The sequence below is a fragment of the Humulus lupulus genome, chromosome X (assembly GCF_963169125.1).
Source record: "Humulus lupulus chromosome X, drHumLupu1.1, whole genome shotgun sequence".
Classification (NCBI taxonomy): domain Eukaryota; kingdom Viridiplantae; phylum Streptophyta; class Magnoliopsida; order Rosales; family Cannabaceae; genus Humulus; species Humulus lupulus.
In genome coordinates this window covers 132165864-132191172 of record NC_084802.1, presented here as the reverse complement: position 1 = coordinate 132191172, position 25309 = coordinate 132165864, and the positions used below count along the sequence as shown (strand labels likewise).

Genomic DNA, 25309 nt, shown 5'->3' with positions numbered 1-25309 from the left:
TAATTTGATTAGTAATTATTAGAATATCATTTGGTAAAAATAGATCACTTTATTTTTACAACCAATTAAAAAGCATAGGATGTTTTGAGAAAAGACATGTTCTAAAATAGTGAGTGGGAGAGGGAGTTATGACAATAAGTCCCATGGTCTCCATTATTAGTTAGCACCGAGGTAGCATGGAGAGGGCCTCGTGGCACCATTTCTTGTGTCCCCCTAAGGAAGGCTTCCGACTGTGTTATTCTCAAGGAAAACTTCTTTTTCAAGAATAGGATTTAATGATGTATTTCAAGTTTGACTGACCCTAAGGTACACTCTTGAGTTAAGTCATTGATCTAAAATAATGGGTTACACTCACAAGGTACATTAGGCTTTCGAGCGGACTAGTGTATTCTTGTCCAAACAAGTGGTTGTTTATAAGTCAAAAGAGAAATATTGATTTAAGTTTTCACTTATAAATTTGAGAACTTGTCTCAAAATTAATTTGGAATTGGTCTGACCTACCCTAAGGCTGGTCCATTAATGTTCAAATTAATTATTTTTATGTGTTTTTTGTTGTATTCATGCATCACGTTTACTATTCCGAAAATAACTGATATTTATTATATGCATAAATTCATTTTTTTTATTTATTTATTTTCAGCAATTATGTCTAGCTAAAATCCTGTATCTTCTTTACTTGTTAATAAAAAGTTGACTGGTAAAAACTACATGAAATGGAAATCAAACTTGAACATTGTATTAATATGTGAGAAGCCTAAAAAGTCATCCCAAAGCAAATAGAACAAGAACACTAAAACCTCCAAAAGGAAGACCCCAAAAGGGACTTGCTTTCATTGTGGCGAAAATGGTCACTGGAAGGGAAACTGTCCAAAGTATCTCACTGACCTCAAAGAGAAAAAGACAGGTAAATTTGATTTACTTGTGTTAGAAGCTTGTTTAGTGGAAGATAATTCCTCATCCTGGATAGTAGATTCAGGAGCCACTAACCATGTCTGTTTTTCTCTTCCTATTCTTAGTTCAACGAGGAAGCTTGCTGATGGACAGGTGACTATGAGGGTAGGCAGTGGTCAGATTGTCTCTGCAGCAGCAGTCAGAACATCCCGTTTGGAATTTGAGAATAATAAATTTCTTGTTTTAGAAAATGTTTATTATATTCCTAGATTTTCTAGAAACTTAGGGCCTGTTTGGCATTGTTTTCTGTTTTTTGTTTTCAAAGTTGTGTTATCAGAAATGAGAACAGAAAACTGTTTTTGTAGTTTTCAAAAAACAAGAGGTGTTTGGTTAATGTTTTCTAAAAACAATTTTTTAGTTTTATTTTTTTTAAATCTTAAATAAAATATTAACAAATATATTTACAAAGAGAAAAATATTTTAAAAGTTTGTAATAAATAATGAGATAAAATAATTTGAAAAAAAATGATGAAAAATAAGAAGTGAGAAAGTAAGGAGAGAAAATTTGAAGAAATAGAAATTGAGAAGAGAGAAATTGATCCAATAAAAAATGAGAGAGAATGTGATGAGAAAGAAAGTGAAGAGAGAGAAGTGAGTAGAGAGAGAGTGATGAGAGAGGAAATGACGAGAGAGAAAAAATGATGAGAGAGAAAATGATGATATATTAAGTGATGAGAGAGAAAGTGATGTGAGAGAAACTAATGAGAGAGAAAATTATATGACAATAAATGATGTTAGATAATAATAAATAAATAAATGATGTGAGAAAAAAAAAGATAGACAAAATTTTTTTTTAGAACAACAGAAAACAACTTTTTGTTATTCTCAAAATTTTCTATTTTTTGTAACTTTGTTTTTAAAAATTGTTTTATGAAAACAACGCCAAACACCCCAACTTGTTTTCAAAAAACAATTTTTAGCTTTTAAAAATAAAAAACAGTTTTTTAGTTAAGGTGCCAAACACCCTCTTAATTTCTGTTTCTATGTTGCATGAACAAAATTTTAAAATCTCTTTTAATAATAATTCGATTGTTATTTCAAGATATGGTTTTAAGATATGTTTTGCAAAATCTATCGATGGGCTTTATAAACTGCAGGCTAAAGAGAAATCTGTTAATAATTCAGAATTATTTAAAACATCCAATCCTAGATCTATTAAATGAAAAAAGACTGATTCTGATAGTGATACATATCTGTGGCACTTGAGATTGGGCCATATTGGTCTAGACAAAATAAATAGGCTTGTAAAGGATGGTCCTTTAAGAGAGCTATCTATTGGATCTCTCCCAGTTTGTGAATCATGTCTAGAAGGCAAAATGACCAAGAGACCTTTCTCTGCCTAAGGTTGAAGAGCCACATAACGACTTCAACTAGTACATACGGATGTTTGCGGTCCACTTAATGTACAAGCTAGAGGAGGTTATGAATACTTCGTCACTTTTATTGATGATTATTCAAGATATGGTTACCTATACTTAATGCAAAGAAAATCTGAAACTTTTGGAAAGTTCAAAGAATTTCAAGTAGAAGTTGAAAATCAATTAGGTAAGTCACTAAAAGCTCTTCGATCTGATCGAGGAGGAGAGTGCTTGGATTTTGAATTCAAGGACCATCTGTGTGAGCAGGGCATTCAATCCCAACTCACAACACCTGGAACGCCACAGCAAAATGGTGTTTCGGAAAGACGGAACAGAACGTTATTAGATATGGTTAGATCAATGATGAGTTTCTCATCATTACCACTGTCATTCTGGGGCTATGCAATTCAATGTGCTCTATACATATTAAATGTTGTTCCATCTAAGTCTATCCAAAAGACACCCATAGAATTATGGAATGGTTGTAAACCTAGTTTACACCATTTTCAAATTTGGGGGTGTCCTGTACACGTGCTTAAAGGAAAGACTGGGAAGTTGGAATCACGCTCTGAAGTGTGCATGTTTGTTGGTTATTCCAAAGAGACCAGAGGTGGAATATTCTATAGTCCAAAAGAAAACAAAACATTTGTATCGACAAATGCAACCTTTCTTGAACATGATTATGTCAATAACCACAAACCTCGCAGTAAGGTTGTTCTGGAGGAGATGGTCTCGAATGAAGTTGCAAAGTCACCAGCAACAACCAATAAAAAACGGCAAGAGGAAACTGCTAGTTCTAGTCAGAATAGTAGTGAACCTCATCGTAGTGGGAGGGTTAGTAAGCAACCCACACGCTATGAACACGAAGTTCAAATGCTTGTGTCTGACACAAATAAAGACGATCCATTGACATTTAGAGATGCAATGAATGATTCTGACAAGGACAAATGGCAAGAAGCTATGAACCAAGAAATGGAATCGATGTATAACAATTCTGTCTGGGTTCTTGAAGATCCACCTGAGAATATCAAACCCATTGGTTGCAAGTGGATATTCATGAAGAAAAGAGGAGCGGATGGGAAAGTAGTGACTTTCAAAGCAAGGCTTATAGCCAAAGGTTACACACAGAAAGAAGGGGTTGACTATGAAGAAACTTTTTCTCCTGTAGCCATGCTAAAATCCATTCGTATACTCTTGTCCATAGTTGCGTGCATGGATTATGAGATTTGGCAAATGGATGTCAAAACATCTTTTCTGAATGGCTACCTTGACGAAACCATTTACATGTCTCAACCAGAAGGGTTCGAGTTAAAAGGTCAAGAGTAAAAGGTTTGCAAGCTTCTTAGGTCCATTTATGGACTCAAACAAGCTTCTAGATCATGGAATCTTAGATTTGATGACACAATTAAAACGTTTGGTTTTGAACAAAACATTGACAAACCTTGTGTCTATAAACAAATCAAAGATGGTGTAGTAGTATTCCTCGTTCTTTATGTTGATGATATATTATTAGTTAGAAATGACGTAACATCATTATCAAAAGTAAAGAAATGGTTAGCTGAACAATTCCAAATGAAAGATTTGGGAGAAGCCAAGTATGTTCTGGGCATTAAGATTCTTAGAGATAGACAGAACAAAACTTTGGCATTGTCTCAAGCAACTTATATTGATAAGGTGCTAGAACACTTTAATATGTAAAACTCCAAAAAGGGTGATATGCCAACCCGTTCTGGAGTATTCCTTTCCAAAGAGTAGTGTCCCAAAACACCTCGGGAAGAGGAAGACATGAGACAATATCCCTATGCCTCAGCAGTAGGTAGTCTAATGTACGCCATGTTGTGTACAAGACCTGGCATTTGTTATGCAGTAGGGATAGTCAGCCGTTATCAATCCAATCCTGGATTGAGTAATTGGACTGCAGTAAAGAATATTCTTAAGTATCTTAGAAATACTAGAGATTATATGCTTGTATATTCAGGTGGAGACCTGAACCCCACTGGTTACACTGATTCTGATTTTCAATCAGACAGAGATAGTCAGAAATTGACTTCTGGATTAGTGTTTACTCTTGGAGGAGGAGCGGTAGTCTGGCGAAGTATTAAACAAACCAGCATTGCAGACTCCACCATGGAAGCCGAGTATATAGCGGTTTGTGAAGCAGCTAAGGAGGCTATGTGGCTCAAAAAGTTCTATTCCGTTCTGGAAGTTGTACTAGATGTGGATAAGCCACTAGTCCTATAATGTGACAACAGTGGGGCAGGAGATAACTCAAAGGAACCATGGAGTCACAAGAGGGGAAAGCACATAGAGAGGAAGTATCACTTACTAAGAGAGATAGTTCATCGAGGAGATGTTGCAGTTATAAAGATAGCTTCAGAGCATAATCTTGCAGATCCTTTCACAAAGACTTTATCCATAAAATCTTTTAAGGAGCATGCAAGAAACATGGGAATGAGAGAGATGCATCATTTGCTTTAGGGCAAGTGAGAGATTGTTGGAAATGTGCCCTGAAAGCATATGTAGTAGACATTATTTTATGAAATAAATAAATAAATTGAATTTGTTATGCATATATTTTATGGACTATATTATTCTGTGATAATATTATGTAAATATCAGGAAAATTCCTAAGTTCATATATGTGATCTCAAACACGTATTGGTACGGGAGGATTGTGTTTGAGATAAATGAACTTGAATAGTTCACAGTAAAATAAAGTTATGGAATCTTTAGATTAATTACTGCAAGTACGGTCCACTAGTATTATGAATACATGTGATCTAGATCCGGATCACTAGTGTGGTAAGACACTTTAGTGGAGGTGCTTTATATATTAGAGAATATATAGAACTGGACCAGATATGTTTATTAATACTTAGTTAAATACCGTTTCGAAGTATTAATTAAATATATCAACTGATGATCATATACAAATAGATCTTAATCTTGAAGTTACTATGAACTCCTGTTTATGTTATATGAGTTCTTTGATTCACTTGTTAGGGTCTGTAAGAATGATCAAGCTAGAAACTTTTGTTTTGGGAACTCGCTAATGTAGATGGCTGGGGACATAGTATATGGATATGGAATCTATGCCTTCTCACAAGCGATTGAATGATGGTTCTCTTAAGTGTTGACTTTTGGGACTGAAAGGTTATTGAGCTCAAATTCATAATTTAGTTATGAATTAACCTTCACTAGTAAAGTCTATGGTACTTAAGGAAACAGGAGATAATTAAAAGGGTAAAACGATAATTTTATTCCTGATTAATTATGAACCACTGTTAGAGGGTCAAGTTGTATGCAATGATTATATCAATTGACGCTTTATGATTATAAAGTACTCAGTAAATGAAATGTCTATAATTATAAGAGTGCAGTCTCATATTTATAGTGGAATAATCATGAGATTAATAAATTAAGATTAATAAATTAAAAAGTTTAATTAATAATCTCAAATTTATTGGAGCATGGAATTATAGGTCCATAGGTCCCCATAGCGGCTCTATCAACACTATTCAAGGTAAGAGTTGATATGAATGGAAAAATAGTTTAAAGACATATTTAAGAAGAAATTTGTTCTTTAGGCCAAATATGCAATTATATGATAATAGTGATTAATTAATTAATTACAAATTAGTTGTAGTTAATAAAATTAATTAATATTTAATTATTGTATAATTTTTCGAAATTATAATAAATAATTAAATTAATTTTGAAATTTAATTAAATAATTAATTAATTATAATTTTTGAAATTATAATAAATTAAATATTTATTTTTGAAAATATTAGATTTAATTAATTGGTAGAATTAATTAAATATCTTTATTTGAGTGGGAGATAATATTCTGATAAGTTCAAATTGGATTTAAATTTAAAAGATTAATATTTATTCAAATAATTAATTATATTTGATAATTAATTAAAAAGACAATTAATTTAAATTTGAATTCAAATTTAAATTAGTTATTAGGTTGTTAGATCTTATTTGACAAAGAAGTTTGAATAAATAATTAAATAAAAAATTGAAAAACCAACATCCCTAAAATTAAGGAGGCTACATGTGCACACACAGTCACTGTGTGTGGCGTGTAGGGCAATTTTCAGGGATAGGATTTTCATTTTTATTTAATTAATTAATTAATGGATAATTCAAAAATTGGTTTTTGGATTTTTTTCATTGATAGAATAATTAATTAATTAGATAGTAAATTGTAAAATGGTTACAGATTTATTTTTTAAAATTTGAATATTTTCTTTTAAGTATGACTAATCAGAAAAATATTCAGATAAGTGAGACAACTCAGTCTATTAGCTCTGTAAAAAAAAATAGAGCGATAGTTTTCTCTCCCTGAAAAATAAAGAACCAATTCTCAGGCCTATTCTCTTGATCTCATGTGTTGAGTATATCAAGTAGAATCACAAATAAACTATCCTTCATTCTCTAAGTGCCCACACACTTCTTGAGGTGTAGAGAAAGCTTTGGAAGATCTTGGTGTGAGTACGTGGGAGCGGCTTGGATAGGAAGATCGCTCTAAATACAAAAAGATAGCAAGGACACTTGATAGGCTTCAAGAGGAATGAATTCTATCCTTAACTTGCTTATGATTAATGTATGTATATTAATGGATCCACATATTTAAAGGTAGTTTAAATATGTTACAAAATTTTTGTTGTACACTGAGCCAACCCCACCACCATTCTGTTGCGTATTAGGAAACTCGTTCCTAACACTCCATCCCACACGTTGAAGCCTCTATGGGTTTGGGGATTTTCTCTCTTTTCACAAGCGAAATCAAAGTTCTTTGGCATCTAAGCTAGATCAAGGAGTTGAAAGGATTCATAGGGGAAATTGAAGGATTCAAGAGACTTAGAACTGCCAAGGGCCTCCATACTCAGCTAAGGAATTGAATTTGGAGAGGTAAAATTCCTTTTGGTCTTCAAATATTAAGTCAATTCTTGGTTTTCTTAGTTTTGGGGGATTTTGGTTCAATTCTTGCAATTTATGGTGTTGTGATTGTTTTGGATGTTAGATAAGGGTTAGAATCAAGTTTTGTAACTTCTTTTAGGCTTTGATTTGTTGCTGAGTTCATGACTTCAATTGGGATTTTAAGATTTTTGGGATAAAAGTTGAGTTTGAACTCAACTATGGCCATTTGTGATTTCATTGTGTTTTTGGTGAGTTATGGGTAGTATGATGTTGTAAAGTGGTTATGCTAGTGTTCTAAGGCTTAAAATCAGTGTTTGAACTGTTGGGAATAAAATTTTGAGTCTAGAATTGGGTTTGAAGTGCACGGGAAATCTTAGGGATTCAATTGAGGAAAAACACTTGATTTCTTGGCTCGTTTTCGGTTTCTGGCGACTTAGCACAATCGCGCTAGGGTGTGGCGCGACCGCGCTAGTGTCCTAGAAACCAGGAAATTTCAGGTTTAATTTGGGGTTCGAAGCCTTCACTGCGACCAAGCTAGGGTAGGGGGCGACCACGCCAATGCCCTAGAAACTCCGAACTTTCTGTGAACTCGACCACACCAAGGGCAGGCGCGACTGCTCCTGGTGGCCCGAATTGGTGGTTTTCTTAATTTTGGGGAATGTGGCTCAGGGTTCCTAGAATCTGATTTGGGGGACCATTTTGCGGTTCGGGGGACGATTGCATCACCTTGTTAACTGGAATTGGTAGCCCTGAGAGCTAGGGTTTGGGTTTGGACTCGGGATTTGGATTTCATTTTTTAGTAAGTGTATCATTTACGTTGTGACTAGGGTTTCCTTGAGGCTCGGGAAAAGGATCGCATTCAAGGTCATTTCATCTTCCACACAGGACTTTTGGTAAGAAAACTTACACATGCACCAAGATTAGGGCATTGACCCTGACTATTGAACACAGTTATAACCATGTCTTGAATCTGTTTAGATGTAAATGTCTTTAGAATGTAACTGCTTATTTTACATTTGTTGTTTGTATATATTTTGTAATTGTTTGGAAATGATCAGCTAGGAGTCAGTAATGGGCAATAAACATGTGGAATGTAAGCTGTTATGGCATGACCACTACGAGGGTGTGGTATGCACCTATTCGACATAGGCCATATACTTGTTGAAAAGTGAATCTGAATTTTTTTATGATTTATGAAGTATATATACTGGGTGTTAATGCTTATTTGAATATCAATTATATCTTGTTGGGCTTTCTTGTTGGGTCTTGGCTCATCGGTGCTTTATGGTGCAGGTAAGGACAAGGGGAAATTGGACCAGCCAGGAGTTGGAGAGCTCTAGGGGCGGGGTGTACATACTCAGCCTGCTCCGCCACCATGGTCGAGATGCATTTTTGAGGAACTTACAGTTTAGGTCCAATTTGGCCTCTTAGGTCGGCTATTTTTGTAACCTTGGATATAATTGTATTTTGTTTAAAAATCTTTGGGATCCCTTGTACTTATTCAGACCTTTTAATGAAAAGTTTAATTCCATTGGCCAAAATTTTGAGTACCTAAACCACATTTAATCGTAATTACAGTTTTGAGTCCAAATGACTCGCTTAACAAGTTAAGCACCATTTTAAACACACAGTGTAATGCTCCTGGACTAGTAGGGCGTTACAAAACTACCTAGATCTTTAAGCTTGGGAGGTAGTTTTTTTGAAGTATTGTGGTGAACTCTTCAGTAAGTGCCACTGTCGCATACTCCTCCAATTTCCTTTTCTTTGACAAGATTTCCTTCATAAACTTAAAATAGAATGTTGATGTGAAGCTTTCGAAAAACATCTAAAAACTTAGAAAACTGCTTGTCAAACGTCTTCTTTTGAAGTCTTTGCGGATATGGGATCTTGATGTGGTGCACAAAACTCACAGGTGACTGCTTCTTCTCAAGGTTCTCATTAACATCTTCTTCCACCTTATCCTTCTTCTCATCATCCACTTTTGGTAACAGAATAGACTTCTTGACTAGTTCTTCTAATTCTTTACCGCTCCTCAAGTATATGGCATTGCATTACTCCTTTGGGTTCACCACAATATTACTAGGGAAAGTCCCTTGAGGCCTACTTCGTAACATATTTTCCAATTGACCAACTTGAATTTCCAGATTTCTCACGGATGCTCTAGTTTTGGTCATGAACTGAGTTTGAGTGTTTGTCAAGGTAAATAATGCAACTTGTAATTCACTTTTCTTCTCTTGAGAAACTGGTGGTTGTGACATAGCTTGAGGTGGAGCTTGAGACATGGGCTGCTGAAATTGTTGTTGAGGGCCCTAATTATTTCTCCATGAAAAGTTTGGGTGATTCCTCCACCCTGGGTTGTAAGTGTTGGGGAAAGGGTTGGTGGCTTGCCTATTAAAATTTCCCAACATATTCACTTGCTTCATAGGGATGGAATTATTCACCTTTGCTTCCATACAACGCTCAAGAGGATGAGAACTCCCACACATTTCACACGCCGTCTGCATCTGCCCGCTTGAGCTGAGATTTTTTTTTTTTTTTTGCAACTGCTTGGTTAAGGTTGCAACCTGAGTAGTTAATGCTGTGGTAACATCAAGTTCATGAATCCCAGCTACTTTTCTGTTACTAGTTGCTCGTTCATCAACCCATTGGCAATTATTCATGGACACGTCTTCCAACAATGCATAAGCCTCATCATAAGCCTCATTAGCACTTTTACCCATGAATGCCCCTCCTGCTACGACATCAATAATGGTGCGCGTAGTAGTGCACAACCCATTATAGAGATTGTGAACCAACATCCACTTCTCAATGTCGTGATGGGGACACCTTTTCAAAAATTCTTTGAACCTCTCCCAAGCATCCCATAATGATTCCACTTCAGTTTGGAAGAAGTTATTGACCTCTCCTCTCAACCTTGCAGCCTTTGATGGAGGAAAGAATTTGGTGAGAAACTTCTGTGCTAGATCCTCCCAAGTGTTAATAGAGTTGGCCTGCAGAGAGTTTAACCAACTCTTGGCTCTTTCCCTCAGCGAGAATGGGAACAACCTCAATCTGATAGCATCGTCACTCACCCCATTCATCTTAAAAGTTGCACACAGCTCCAGGAAGTTGGCTATGTACATGTTTGGGTCCTCTGTAGTTAATCCACCAAACTGAACGGTGCAGTACACCATTTGTAGTATTGCTGGCTTCATCTCAAAATTGTTAGCAGCAACTGTGGGGTGTCTGATGCATGAATGCACTCCTGTAATAGTTAGGAGTACATAGTCTCTTAAAGTTCAAGGAGCCACTGCCCCTCCAACATTATCGAAGGCATTATTTACCGCATTCCCTTGGTTTGTAGCCATCCTTGCCTCCAACCTCTTATTCTTACGGTTTTGTCTACATGTTCTCTCAATCTTAGGATTCGCTAGTACGATCTCAGATGTCTTTGCAAGTCGCATAAACCAATACTACATGAGATAAGAAAATTAAGACACAAACCAAGTTAGAATAAAAATAAAAACAACCAAATTAGAATAAAAGTTAATTATTTTGATATTAATAATACAATCCTCGACAATGACGCCAAAAACTTGTTGCGATAATTGCAATGTCCAAGTATACACAATCGTCGACAAGTAATAATAGAGTTAAGTAGAGTATCGTCCCACAGAGATTTTTTATTAACTACCAATAATTAACTTTCTAATTCTATTTGGCTAATAAAACTTGAATTCAAGAATATCAAGAACAAAAGCAAGAATTGACAAAACTAACAATTAACAAATAACAAAAACAAATAAAATCGAATGAATTCAATGGATGTAAAGCTAGGGTATTTAATTTCATCATCTTTCCACTATATTACTTCATCAACATATTTTCCATTATTCTTTATCTTATTGTGATAGCAGATTTACTAAAGCAATCTATATTCTTACTAGGATATATAAATCTCTTAACCTATATGTGAATTTTCTACATCTCTATGATAAATTCCAAACATAAGGAAAGCATTAAGAATAGAAATCCTAAAAGTTGCACAAACCATATAGGTACTCTCATCCCATATCAAAATATATGTCTATTCAACTGTAGCATATTTAACTCTCACCTCTCAGATTTTGAATTAAACTCATAAGAAATGCAAATAATGTCGTCAAATTATTCGCATTCATTAAGCACCAATTAAATAAATCACAATGAAGAAAAAGAAATCATAGAAATTGCATCAACTAATAATAAAGTTTAAAGAGACTACATTAAAACCCTAGAAAATAAAATTAGTTCATAGCAAGATTCATAACATCCACTGATTCAGAAAATAAAATAGAAAAAGAAATTAAAGAAGAAAAACTCTGAATGAATTCCCAAAAACTTGTTCTCCAAGATCTTCGTGTTCTCCAATAGCTAGAAGTGATTTGAATCATTCATAATTATGTTCTAATAGCAACCATAATGATTCCCTGTGAAAGACCATTTTGTCATCATAACAATAGGGTTTTGTGGGCAGTACAGACTCAAGCTCCACAAAATCAGGTGTTGCAACGCCTCTACGATGGGCCCAAAACTCCTCGCCTCTGACTTCTACTGCGCCGCAACTCAACAATAAAGTGTCGTGGCTCTTTATGTCAGCGCCACATCGTTCCTCCAACGCGCCACAACTCAACTATTCCCAAAAAATGGATGTCTATGTTTCTACTCACGCTGCAACGCCACTTTTTGCACCGCGACTCAAAATGTTTTTTTTCATAGAATTCAACATTTTACAATGGAAAATTGCATTTCATCATCTTCTGAAGTTCCTGAGGTCTCTTGACACAATATCTTTGACAAAATAGGCGTATTTATCATCATTTAAGCTTGCTTTTCACCAATTCTATGCCAAACCATATATTCGTCGCTTAAGTCTGAAAACATACACAAAACAAGCATAACACTACATGAAACAACATAAAAGACTAAAACCATGCCACAAAACACCATCTAAAACAACACTAAAATAGACCTAACACCACCACATTGGCCTTAGAAGTGTCTCCACTAGGCTATTCCACATTCTTATCTTTAGAACAGGATTATTCCTCAATCCTCAAGTGTTTGAGAATTTCCTTCAAGGAAATCTCCTCATTCTTGCGGAGGATTTTCTTTCTATAGCCCCTCCAAGATGGATGTAACTTGGCTATGATAGCACCAACAAGAAATTGTTCTAGCAATACAATATTGAGGGTAGATAGCTTATTTACAATAATTTGTAATTCATGAATTTGTGGTAGAAGGGGCTTCACATCACAAAAATTAAATTTCATACATTGAGTAATAAGGAATTTCTTTGTACCTTCTTCTTCCACTTTGTCTTTGTTCTCCAATGCCTCCCAAATCTCATTAGCGGTCTTTGTGTTGGTGTAGAGATCATACAACCAGTTCAAGAGAGCATTGAGAATATGACCCCTACATCTTAATTCATCTTCTTCACGTTTCTTCCGTTCTTTGATGAGTTCTTAAGTGTCATCTTCTTTTGCTAGTTCTATGGACTTTAGGTCCTTGTCTAGGATGTAGAACACATTGTGAGAAGTTATCGAAAACCTAATCTTGTCTTGCCAACTCACAAAGTTAGTTCCTTCAAATCTATCCAACCTAACAAAGTCTTGTGTCATGAATTTTAAAGCCAAAATCGAAGATGATTCTTCCATGATGATGTATCTTAGAGAATAGATAATTTGATTGTTAGGAGAGACTGAGATTACACTAACACAATAATAAGAATCTACACACAATAATACTTGACAGAGTCCAAGAAAAGATTGAGATGGAGATGTGAAAATCCTAGTTTTAGAACAAAACTCCTTATTCTTCTTGCAAGCTTCAAACCCTTGTTAGAACTCCGCCTTTGACCATTGATGGAGACAAGAAAACACAAGGCTTATACATGAGATGTATCGTTGTCAATATTCTCTATTCTTAGCCGTTGGTGGATGCTTGAGGCTTTCTCTTGTAAGAAAGGGAATTAGGATTGAACAAGTCTTGAAATTCACAAAGACAAGCACTTTCTTTATGAATTTCTTGGAGAAAACTTATGATCTTGAGAGGTAGAGAGAGAGATCATATAGAGTGATTAAGTGTATCAAAACTCTAATAGAACCCTTCTATAGTGTAGGCATTATCATTAAGTCCAACAAACAGGATTAGAGCTTTTGAAAACATCATTTGGAGCTTAAAACACGTGTCTATATGGACATGTCAAGCAATGTGTCGCTTGTCTATAAGCGATGCATAGCTTGATGTGCATCGCTGAAACCCTAAGGTTTTAGGAGATACATTGACTCCAAGGAGTCGATGCAACACCACTTAGGCAAGTCCAACTTTTCAAAAGTGACCTTAAACACCTCCAAATGCTTAAAAAAAATTTGGGCATCCTTAGATACCTCAATATATCACTTTGGACCCCAAACACAATTTTTGAATGGCTATAACAAAAAGTCAAATTTCACATCTTCACTATGTGAAACCATTTAGTGTTTTACACCTAGCTTGACTAAGACCACTTAGACTTTGTATTTTAACCAATCCCAACATCTTTCTCCATCTAGATGAGTTAACTTGAATGTGCCTTCGATAAGGATTTCCATGACCTAATATGGTCCTTTCTAGTTCGGTCCTAGTACTCCATCTTTAGGTTATTTGTTTGCATGAAAAAACTCTTCTAAAGTCTAGGTTTCCCAGCTCAAATCTTCGTTCTTTAACCTTCAAATTAATATAACGAGCTATCTTCTGCAGATAAGATTCCAATTGGAGTTGAAATGACTCTCCATTCTTTTATCAGTTCGAGCAATGCTTTCAAGAGATTCTAGTTTCTTTCTTGATCATAATATTTTTGTCCATGGGATGCTATGTAAACCTCGACCAGGAGCATTGCTTCACTTCCATACGCGAGAGCAGAAGTGTGATGAGATGTTATATAGGCCCAAATTACCTGGGGGAGCTGCTTCAGCCACTGTTCCCTTAGACTCTTCCAACATCTTTTTTAAGGTGGATTTAAGTGTATTTTTCACTACTTTGATCTGACCATTAGCTAGTGGATAGGCCACCGAAGATAAAATCTTGATGCACCATGCTTATCATAGAAATATGTGAACAAGTCACTGTCAAACTGGGATCCATTGTAAGACACAATCTTCCTTGGTAATCCGTACCGATAGATTTTATTTTTAACCTCAAAATCTAACACCCTCTTTGATGTAATCGTCGCCAACGGTTCTGTTTCTGCCCAATTAATGAAGTAATCTACTGAGACCATGACATATCGAAATCCTCCCTTTACCATGGACAAAGACTCGATTAAATCTATTCCCCATTTAGTAAAGGGCCAAGGCGAAAAGAGCATGATTAGCTTAACAGGTGCAACCCTGGCTATTGTTGAAAAATGCTGACATTTATCACACCTTTGGACATATGAGGTCAAATCCTTGTCATGGTTTGATAAAAATACCCTTTTCCAGCTTTGTCCCCCAGCATGATCTCCACAAAATCCCTCATGGGCCTTTTTTAGTATGGACTGAGACTCATTGGGGGGGGGGGACATACCTAAGTAAATGTATAGAATGTCCCCTCCTATATAGTGTTCCATCGACCAGGATGTATCTCTTGTTATGATTGGTTAAATACATAATGAAATTGGTTAGGCACGAAGAGGTGCAAAAACCATAACGGTTTCACTAAAGTCAACATGTGAGAGTTGAATATTGGTATCTATAAATTATTTTTTTGGGTCCAAAGTGTTTCTTTGGAGTATATAAGAGTACCTAAACAGTTTGGAGGAATTTGGGAATGTTTTGAGACAAGTATTGCGGTGCTAAGTCAGAGAGACCTGCGTTGCATCGCCTCTGGGAGGCGACGAGTTGCTGGTCCATGGAAAGACAACATAGGTGACAGATCGTCTGCATGGTGGCGACGCATTGCCTGGGCGGCCCATACAAGACTATACACTGTCGTATTTTTGGCTCCAAAATTCAAATACAATATTATAATCTCATTGGTTGAGTCTAATGAGGGTTCCTATATTATTTAAAAGGGGCATTTAAGCTTTTGGTAAATTGATCACTCACATCTCTCTCTCTAAAACCTATTTCTCTCTCTAGCTCTCAAGATTACTATCACATCAAGAAAGCTTGACTTGCATGAAGATTCAAGGATTGTAAATCCCAATCTCATTCCATTGTATTAGCTTAAAGCAATTTAAAGGAAGAGGCTAGGAATAGAGATTTTTGGACAACAAATTTGAATTTGGGTCAAGTCTTTGTTACATTTGGTTGATTCACATAAAATCATAGACTTGTGATTTTATGTAACCAGGGTTCTACAACTCAAAGGTCCATTCTACCACTTGTGTTTGTTTGTGTTATGTTCTTTGTATTATTCTTCCATTAGATAATAAATTATCTTTGGTTTATTCTTTTGAATTGTAATATACAAAACTTTGTGTATAGGCTTATCCCCAACATCTCGGAATCTGATATAATAACTTCTAAGCGTCTTTGCGGCCTGGTGGTAAATAGGCCGCCATTTTTACTCTGAGAGCTTGATATTATCCCAAAACCTAGTTTACAATGAGCTGAGAATTACTATAGTATTGAATGGCCTTCACTTTCCGCTCTCTATCTATCCTTATTCTGGCCAATAATGCCTCGTACTCGACTTTGTTATTCGAGGCACTAAAACCAAATCTTAAGATTGAATGAAAATGATGCCCTCATGGAGTAATTAGTATTATCCCAGCTACAGATCCGTGTTCATTTGAAGATCTTTCCATGAACACTTTCCAGAGTTCTTACACCAGTTTCTTGATTGGTTCTTCTTGGAAACTAGTGCATTCAGCCACATAGTTAGCCAAGGCTTGACCTTTGATGTCAACTCGAGGTTCATAAATAATCTCAATATGTCTGAACTCTATTGCCCACTTCATAAGACGTCCTGACATCTTAGGTTTTTGCAAAACCTGCCTTAAGGGTTAGTAGGTGACGACGTGAATGGTATAGGATTGAAAATAGGGCCTTAACTTCCTTGAGGCCAAGATCATGCAATACGCGAGCTTTTCCATCAGGGGATATCGAGCTTCCGCTCCATAAGTTGGTTTTGAGCTCAGCCTTCTTCTCAAAATAAGGTCGCGCTGACCGCATGCTCTATCACAACCAAATGTTATAATTAGTTAAAATATAAAGCTCACATGGTATTACACATGCTAGGTGTAAAACCCTAATGGTCTCACATAATGAAGATCTGAAATTTGACCTTTTGTTGTAGGTATTTAAAAATTACAATTTCGGGTCCAAAGTGATACATTGAGGTATTTAAGGATGCCCAAAAAGTTTGGGAGAATTTGGAGGACCACTTTTGAGAAGTTGGACCTACATATATGGCGTTGCATCGCCTCCTTGTATGTGAAGCATCACCTAAAGTTTGAAATTCTCTACGAGAAATTGTAGTCGATGCATTGCCTGGCAGATGATGTGTTGCCTGTTGGGGATTTATGGCTTACACTTTCTAAATCAACAATAAGTAATGGTAATTAATTCAATATTACAAACCCTAGAGACTAATCAAGAACCATATTGAAAGTATGAATGCAGATCTTGATAATTAAAGAAGCATATTCAAAGTATGAATGTAAATATTGATAATTAAATATTAAGTTAATAAGTAATTTTAACATGAATTTAAAATTATTTAACAATAATGAACACAATCAAAGAAGTAGATCATAATAGAATAACACAATTCAAAGTTGAGTTTTAGAGAGATATTAGGGCTGAGCATAAAATCCGAAAAACCGAAAAAACCGGATAAACCGACCATCCGAACACCAAAAAAACTGAAACCGATTAAACCGAACACCAAAAAAACTGCCGACAGCGCAAACCGCCACTGTTCGGTCCGTTTGAAAATATTGTCCGGACCGACCGACGGAACCGAAACCGACCGAACACTATTATATATAATAATATAATATTATATAATTATTAATTAAAAAAAACTGATATGTTTTTACTAGGGCATCTCTCGGTCTCTATCTCTATCGCATCACATATACTCTCAGCAGCTCAGCCCCTCTGTGTCGCCTCCTTCCTTCCTCTCTGTCTCCTCCCTCCGGCGACTGCCCAAACAAACGGAACGGAACAGCCCAGCCTCTTCCTCTCTGTCTCCTCTCTGTCTCTCTCGTCATCTCCTCATCTTCCTCTCTGTTTCAATATCCTTCTTCCCAGCCCAAACAAACGGAACGGACCGAGCAAACGCAACTCGGCGGCAGCAGTGCCCAGCCCACTCCGGCGACTGCTTCACGGACACAGTGACCCTTCCCACTTTGACGACCGCTTCACGGACACAGTGACTCGAGGTAAAACAGATTGACACATATATATATATATATCATTTAATGGGTTTATATATATGCTCGTAAAAACAGATTGATAATCATTATGGATATATATTGGAAACACTATTAATTATCAGTTTTATATGCTCTTAAATATATTGACATCTCAATTGTGTTAAAGGCTGCTATTTAAATAATCATAATAAATGATTACGATGTGTAATATGTCTAATTTCCTCAGTATACAAATAGGTTGTGTATATATAATAATTAGGTGTAGTTAAAAGACACACAAATGCACTTGTTACTTCTCTTGTTAATATCTTAGTTGAGCATTTTTAGACTGATTCTTATCATCATTTGTTGCATTCGCATAGAGGAGTTGATTTAGTAAAAATTGTAGAATTTCACACACATTCAACGGATACCTCCTTAGGAATGTCACACACATTCAACATCCAATTTAGATAGTCAAATGAATATCGAATCTCTCCTGTATATGTATATTATTTAATCAAAGACTAATTTACTAAAAGAAAAAAAGCAAGGGTGATTATAAGGAATATTGTACTATCTAAACAGGAATGATATTACCCAGCTCCTCCGATTCTATTTTGGAAAGAAAAGTATAAATACAAACACATATATACACATGCACCACACGTTTGAATGTATTATTTTAATATGATGATGATATATATATAGTAATAATAATAATATTATTAGTAGTAGTGAAGATAGTGAGTTACACTATATAGAAGTTGAGTGTTGGGGGTGCATATAGTGATGGTGGTGGAGTGTGGTGTGGGGAAGGACAAAATTGAAGCCATGAGTTTCGGGCAATATTGCCTTTATATTAGTTGGTGGTGTGGGGACTTTATCATATTCATAACCATATATTTCCCATCACAAATATCAATATATATATATATATTTATATAGCACAACAAACTTGATTTCTATGCTATCATTCTATATATTCTTGATGTACACGACTCCACTTAATTTCCATCATATTACTATTATTATATATATAAGAAAATAATGCTTATACAACTTTTCCTATAACATAATATCCAACATGTAGAATTTCACACACATTCAACGGATACCTCCTTAGGAATGGTGGCATTGACTAATGTAATGTATCTTAATCTTACAACTTGAATATTAATTAATTAGACTATACTAGCATCTATCTAGTACATGTTGACTCCAATGCCCAGCTGATATTGACAAAACCCATGCACTGTCTCTGTCTCTACCTCTGTGTCTATCTATATTTTTATCTTTTTGTCTTTTAAATTTATTTCTCTTAAAAGTACCATGTAGCATGTGTTATATATACATTATAATTTTATTCTTTCTTTTGTCTTAGGAGCAGGTGGTCATGGTTGCTTGATGCAGGCCATGAAATGAATGAATGCTGGATTTTGGATTGGACTTTGTTTTCTATCTATTCTTTTGAAATTTGAACTTGATTTGTGTTGTTGTAGTCGATTAGACTTAGATTTAATTTGTGTTGTAATGGACTATGGACTATGGACTTTGGACTTTAAGTTTAAACTTTAATCATGTGTTGAGATTTGTGGTTGTAGTCTTTTGGTTTTAAATTTTAATTGGGTTGTGTCTTGGATTGGACTAATAGATATTTGAGTATTAGACTTTTGATGATGTGTTGTGATTTGAGATTATGTTACGCTCTTATGGACTTTTAATTATGTTTCAAACTTTAAAATTTGTAAATGTAATTATGTTCTATATATTTATGTTTTAAAAACGCACAAAAATGGATTCCAACAATCCAAAATTTTTAATTTTTTAACTAAAACTTAAAAAAAAAAAAACAATAATCAATTCGGTTTGGTCGGTTTAACCGACCAAACCGCGGTCCAAAACGGTCGGTTTTTTTTTAAACTGGTTTGGTTCGATCGGTTTTTGGATTGCACCAATCCGGACCGAAAACCGAATTCTGGATTTTTTGTTGTGAAAAAACCGCCCAAACCGACTGATGCTCACCCCTAAGAGATACAACCTTTGAGTTGAGTAATTGATTTTTCAAATTTGGGGAACATCTAAAGGTTTATACAAGAAATAATATCGCTATCCAAAATCTTTATTTCAAGTCTTCCTTTAGTTGCTTGAAGCTTCACCAATGTGGAATGAGAATTAGGATTTAACAATCCTTGAAACTCATGCAAGTCAAGCAATGCTTGATGAGTTTCTTGGAGAAAATGAATGTTCTTTGAGAGCTAGATAGAGAGAGATGTTGGAGAGACAATTGAAAAGTGTGATCAATCCTTTACAATTATAATGACCATTATTTATAGTGTAGACACCATCACTAAGTCTAACCAATAGGATTAGAGCTTTTGAACACATCATTTTGGAGCTAAAACACGTAACTATAGGGACACATCAGGCAATGCATCACTTGACTATAGACGATGCATCGCTTGCCAGGCGATGTGTCGCACCCTTCAGGCGATGCGTCGCCTCCCTAGAGGCGATGCCATTTGAGCAGGGCTTTGTCTCGTATGTTTCTTTAGGCGATGCATCGCTTATAAGGTGGTGATGCAATGCCATATAAGTAGGTCTAACTTCTCAAAAGTGACCTTAAACACCTCCAAATGCTCCCAAATGTGTTGGGCATTCTTAGATACCTCATTGTATCACTTTAGACCCATAAAAGTCAATTATAGATGCCTAATACTAAATCTCATATTTTCACTTCAACTTGAGTGAAATTCGTTAAATGTTTTGAACCACATTGTGTAAACAACTTAACCATTATATTTAACCAATCTCAACATCGTTTGACGTGTTCGTACATATACGTATTTTAAGCTCTAAATGATGTGTTAAAAAACTCTAATCTTATTGGTTAGACTTAATGACAATGCCTACACTATAAAAATGGTCTTTTAGTGTTTTGATTGAATTGATCACTCTTTCACATCTCTCTCTCTAACCTCTCTATCTCTCTCTCTCTAGCTCCCATGATCATAAGTTTTCTCCAAGAAATTCATAAAGAAAGTGCTTGTCTTTGTCAATTTTAAGGCTTGTTCAATCCCAATTCCCTTTCCTACTAGAGAAAGCCTCAAGCATCCATGAAGGGCTAGGAAATAAATAATTTGGACAATGATACATGTCATGTATAATTTTTTTTTAATTTCTCCATCAATGGATTCAAATGGTGTTCTACCTAAGGTTTGAAGCTTGCAAGAAGAACAAAGAGTTTGTTCTAGATTTAGGGTTTGTACTTCTCTATCCAAATCTTTCATTGGATTTTGTCAAGCATAATTGTGTGTAGATACTTATTATTGTGGTGGACTAATCTCACTTTCTCGAAACACCAAGTAGAGATATAAAACCTCTCCATTACGGGTTATGGCCTCGAGGCCAATCAAACTGGTCACTCAAAAATGGTGTTGCAAGAAGTTGGACAATCTATTACAACGAAGTCAAACATCTTCATTATTGTTTGAGACTCTTCTCCAACCATTACTTCAAGCTCAATCTTTCCTATTGTAGCCAAGCCTTCACATGAAAATCTATATAAGGTCGTTGAGTAGGCCTTAAGATCACAAACTAAAAGTCCCATCTTCTCTAAGGTTGACCTGAATAACACATTAACTGAACTGCCACTATTGATCACTATCCTCTTGAGTCTTCTATTGGCTAACTGAAATGTTATAACGAAAGGGTTGTTTCCATATGCATTTGTTTAAAATAAATTTTTGAATGTAACAACTAAGATTTCTCTTTTTCGCAAAATTATATGTAATAATTACTCCAAAATATAATTTTGGCCACTGTATTTTTTCCGAATATGCAATCTATGTTTTTTAAAATGAAAATTTTGACCCTTGTTTTATAAAATGGATCAAAATAGTACCTTAGACCTAATTTCGGTCAAAATATTTTTAATTATAAGATCAATTCTTGGGTCGTTAGTGATGTGATGGGTACATAGAAGCGGAGAATGTAGTCGAAGAGCTGAGAATGAAAGATTATATTTGAAAATATTTTGATCAAAATTGGGTATAAGGTACCATTTTGTAAAGCACAAAGTCTGAATTGTCATTTAACAAAACACAGAGGCCAATTGTATATTCGGAAAAAACATGGTGTCCAACTGATATTTTCCCTATAAATCTAACAATAAACTACTTCAATTAAAATTCCATACTAAGTTGACATCAAATGACACACATATTTTATGTTTCTCTACTCGTAATATTAGGAGAAAAATAAAATAGCAATGTCATTCTTTCTCATATTCCCTACCTTGGATACTTATTAATCTTTTTCCTTTAGGACTAATTTTAGTGCATCCTTAAATCTATATTATTTCAAAAGCATGTTGTTGTTGGACATATATCATATAACATATTTATTTAGAAATATGCTAGGCATGTGTCATATCTAAATGAGATGAATAATATAACCATTTGTATTATTTTGGTTAAAATCCTACATGATATTTTAATTGCATTTATGTGTTTTAAATGTGCAATTAATTTGGGCTATAAAATTATGTGCATATTATTTAGGAATTTTTTTCATAAATAAATATATTATAAAAATACATTTCAATTTTACGGTTTCTACTAAATCTTTGCAGTAATACTTTCTTGTATAAAATATATTCAGAAATACGATCTCTTCTTCATCTAACGTATGTCTACTGTAAAATAACTCACAAATAAAGCTTTGAAGACATGCCCAAAAGAGAGCTCAGAGTAGCTTCAAACTAGATCCTCTCTCTCTTTCAAGATAATTATCCTGAAATGGTTGCTCGTAAGGTGATTGATTAATTCTTTTTTCTTAGTATCTTTCTACACGTTTCATTTTTTTTCACTTTATTAACTTTTTTGTTTTGTTATGTTTCTGGTTTAGATTTTCATCAATGTTCCATGGTACTTCAACATGTTATACTCTGTTTTTAGTCCCTTTTTAACTCAAAGAACTAAGAGCAAGTTCGTGATTTCCAAGGAAGGAAATGTAGCTGAGACACTTTACAAGTAAGCCTAAAATAGTTTGCTTAATTTGATTGCTTTGAATTTTTTTTTTATTCAGAATCAAAACTGGGTTTGTTTTTTCCGACATTTTCGTTAAAAAAGTTCAAGATTCCGAAGTGGGTTTTCTTTTATTTGTCAAAATTTTTGTTTGTGTATGTTCAGTTCTTACCAAGTTCAAAGCTTATGTATATATATATGTATATATATTACGTACAGTACCAACCACAACCACTTTAGTTGTCTTGTCTGTCTTTTTCTTTTCATTCCGACGTCGTTTTGGAGCACATTACTTTCCTTTAATACTATGTCTGAGCAACTCACAAGTTTAAAGAAAAATAACTCTGCTTTTGTCCTTTTCCTTTCTATCTTGATCAGGTTCATTAGGCCTGAAGATGTTCATGTTCAGTACGGTGGACTGAGTCGACCCAGCGATTTTCAAAATGGTCCTCCAAAACCAGCTTCTGAGTTCACTGTCAAAGGTGGAGAAAAAGTGAACATTCAGATTGAAGGCATTGAGGTTCATCACTGTCAAAGGTAAGCTGCTTTATTTTCTTTTTAATTGCTTTAGTTGCATTTGGATAGCATTTAAGGTGCATAGATTTGTATTGGGTTGCATTTAAGATTGCAGTGGGTTACATTTAATTAAGGTTGTTGTGGGTTGCACGGGCTGTCATTTGAGGTTCAGTATGTTGCATTAGGCTGCATTTTAGGTTGCAGTAGACTTGCATTTGAGGTCGTAGTGTGTTGCATGAATTGCATAAGGATGAAATTTTCAAATAAATATTTAAAAGCTGTTGTAGGTAGTATGGACATGCATTTGAGGTTGCATTGGATTGCTTTAGGTTGCAATGGGCTTGCATTTGGGGTTATAGTTTGCTTTGAGATGTTATGTAGCAGAAGATCAGGTTGCTTAGTTTGTTTAAGTTGCTTCTTATTTTGATAAAGAATTTCAAGCATAAAATGGTCGCTATATGAGTCGCTTTGGAGCTTTAGAGTTCGTAATTCATATGTACAACTCACATTAGGAGTTGCAGTGTGTTGCACTTGGACTAGTCATGTGTTGCTTTAGGTTGTATGTGGTTGCATTCGTAATTCATATGTATAACTCACATTAGGAGTTGTAGTGGATTGCACTTGGACTAGGCATGGGTTGCTTTAGGTTGCATTCGTAATTCATATGTATAACTCACATTAGGAGTTGCAGTGGGTTGCACTTGGACTAGTCATGTGTTGCTTTAGGTTGCATGTGGTTGCATTCGTAATTCATATGGATAACTCACATTAGGAGTTGCAGTGGGTTGCACTTGGACTAGTCATGCGTTGCTTTAGGTTGCATGTGGTTGCATTCGTAATTCATATGGATAACTCACATTAGGAGTTGCAGTGGGTTGCACTTGGACTAGACATGCGTTTCTTTAGGTTGCATGTGGTTGCATTCGTAATTCATATGGATAACTCACATTAGGAGTTGCAGTGGGTTGCACTTGGACTAGCCATGTGTTGCTTTAGGTTGCATGTGGTTGCATTCGTAATTCATATGGGTAACTCACATTAGGAGTTGCAGTGGGTTGCACTTGGACTAGCCATGCGTTGCTTTAGGTTGCATGTTGTTGCACTCGTAATTCATATGGATTACTCACATTAGGACTTGCAGTGAGTTGCAGTGGGTTGCACTTGGACTAGCCATGTGTTGCTTTCGGTTGCATGTGGTTGCATTCGTAATTTATATGGATAACTCACATTAGGAGTTGCAGTGGGTTGCACTTGGACTAGCCATGCGTTGCTTTTGGTTGCATTCGTAATTCATATGGATAACTCACATTAGGAGGTGCAGTGGGTTGCAGTGGGCTTCTATTTGAGTTTCATTGGCCTTCATTTAATTATATGAAAAAATATTGACATAGAGTACTATTCGCCTAATATAAATTTGGGCCTTTGCCTTTTCCTTTGGCTACTTCAGCTTCCCAATAAAATTCCCAAGTTGCAGGAATTTTGTTTCTTCATCCTCTCATCTCATGCCAACATGTGTTTATTTTAATTTTCTTAAAAAAAAAGTATGTTGACTATTGATTAGTGTAAATTTCACAACTTCAGAATTAGAAAAGTCTGACAACTCTAGCTCATAGCCCACATCACAAGTTTAGAATCAAGACCTCCACTAATAACTGGCAAAACATGCAAAACATAATTGTTTGTCAAATGTCATAAATGAAATATATATATATTGCCAGATTCTGGAACAAATGAGATCAGAAATATCTATTGCACTAAACTTGTCCATGTAATTTAAAAAAATACCATGACAGATGGGTGACTTCTCACTTCAGACCAATCAAGATATTGATTTTACATTAATGTTAGTAAATAGATGGAAAACATGAGTACAAAGATCAATGGAAAAGAAACATGAAGCGTATTGACAACAAAATTATTTGCTACACCACTTGCTAAGCACTTCCCCACAATTTTGGGATAGCTCACAGTCTGGCAATTCTCCAATTTTATCATCCAATGGGTAAACCCTTTGATAATCTTAATATCTCCACTAGATTTTGCCTCACTACTTTGACCAAAAGTATAATCAAAATTCTGCACAAATGGAGATTGCAAGTAGAAAGACAGCTTGATTGTTCTTCTTGGCAAAATAGGAGTAACATATCTCAAGTTACTCCCACCACTACCAACATATGGAA

General features: G+C 35.2%; 1 protein-coding gene, 1 long non-coding RNA gene and 1 other non-coding gene across 3 annotated transcripts; 2 read left to right on the top strand and 1 right to left on the bottom strand.

The window, feature by feature from the left end:
- Positions 1 to 9550: 9550 nt before the first annotated feature.
- Positions 9551 to 10414, bottom strand: LOC133806278 (uncharacterized). The gene has a single exon (XM_062244397.1). The coding sequence runs from the start codon at positions 10412 to 10414 to the stop codon at positions 9551 to 9553; it is 864 nt and encodes a 287-aa protein (XP_062100381.1).
- On the top strand, positions 10050 to 10156 carry LOC133807811 (small nucleolar RNA R71). Its single transcript, XR_009879702.1, has one exon. It is a non-coding gene; the product is annotated as a small nucleolar RNA R71 (small nucleolar RNA).
- Positions 10415 to 17444: 7030 nt separating the features above from the next.
- On the top strand, positions 17445 to 19189 carry LOC133804055 (uncharacterized). The gene is made up of 2 exons (XR_009878281.1): positions 17445 to 17613; positions 18971 to 19189. It is a non-coding gene; the product is annotated as an uncharacterized LOC133804055 (long non-coding RNA).
- The last annotated feature ends 6120 nt before the right edge of the window (positions 19190 to 25309 follow it).

Coding starts and splice junctions, on each gene's coding strand:
- LOC133806278 (XM_062244397.1), bottom strand. CDS start 10,414: ATGGTGTACTGCACCGTTCAGTTTGGTGGATTAACTACAGAGGACCCA.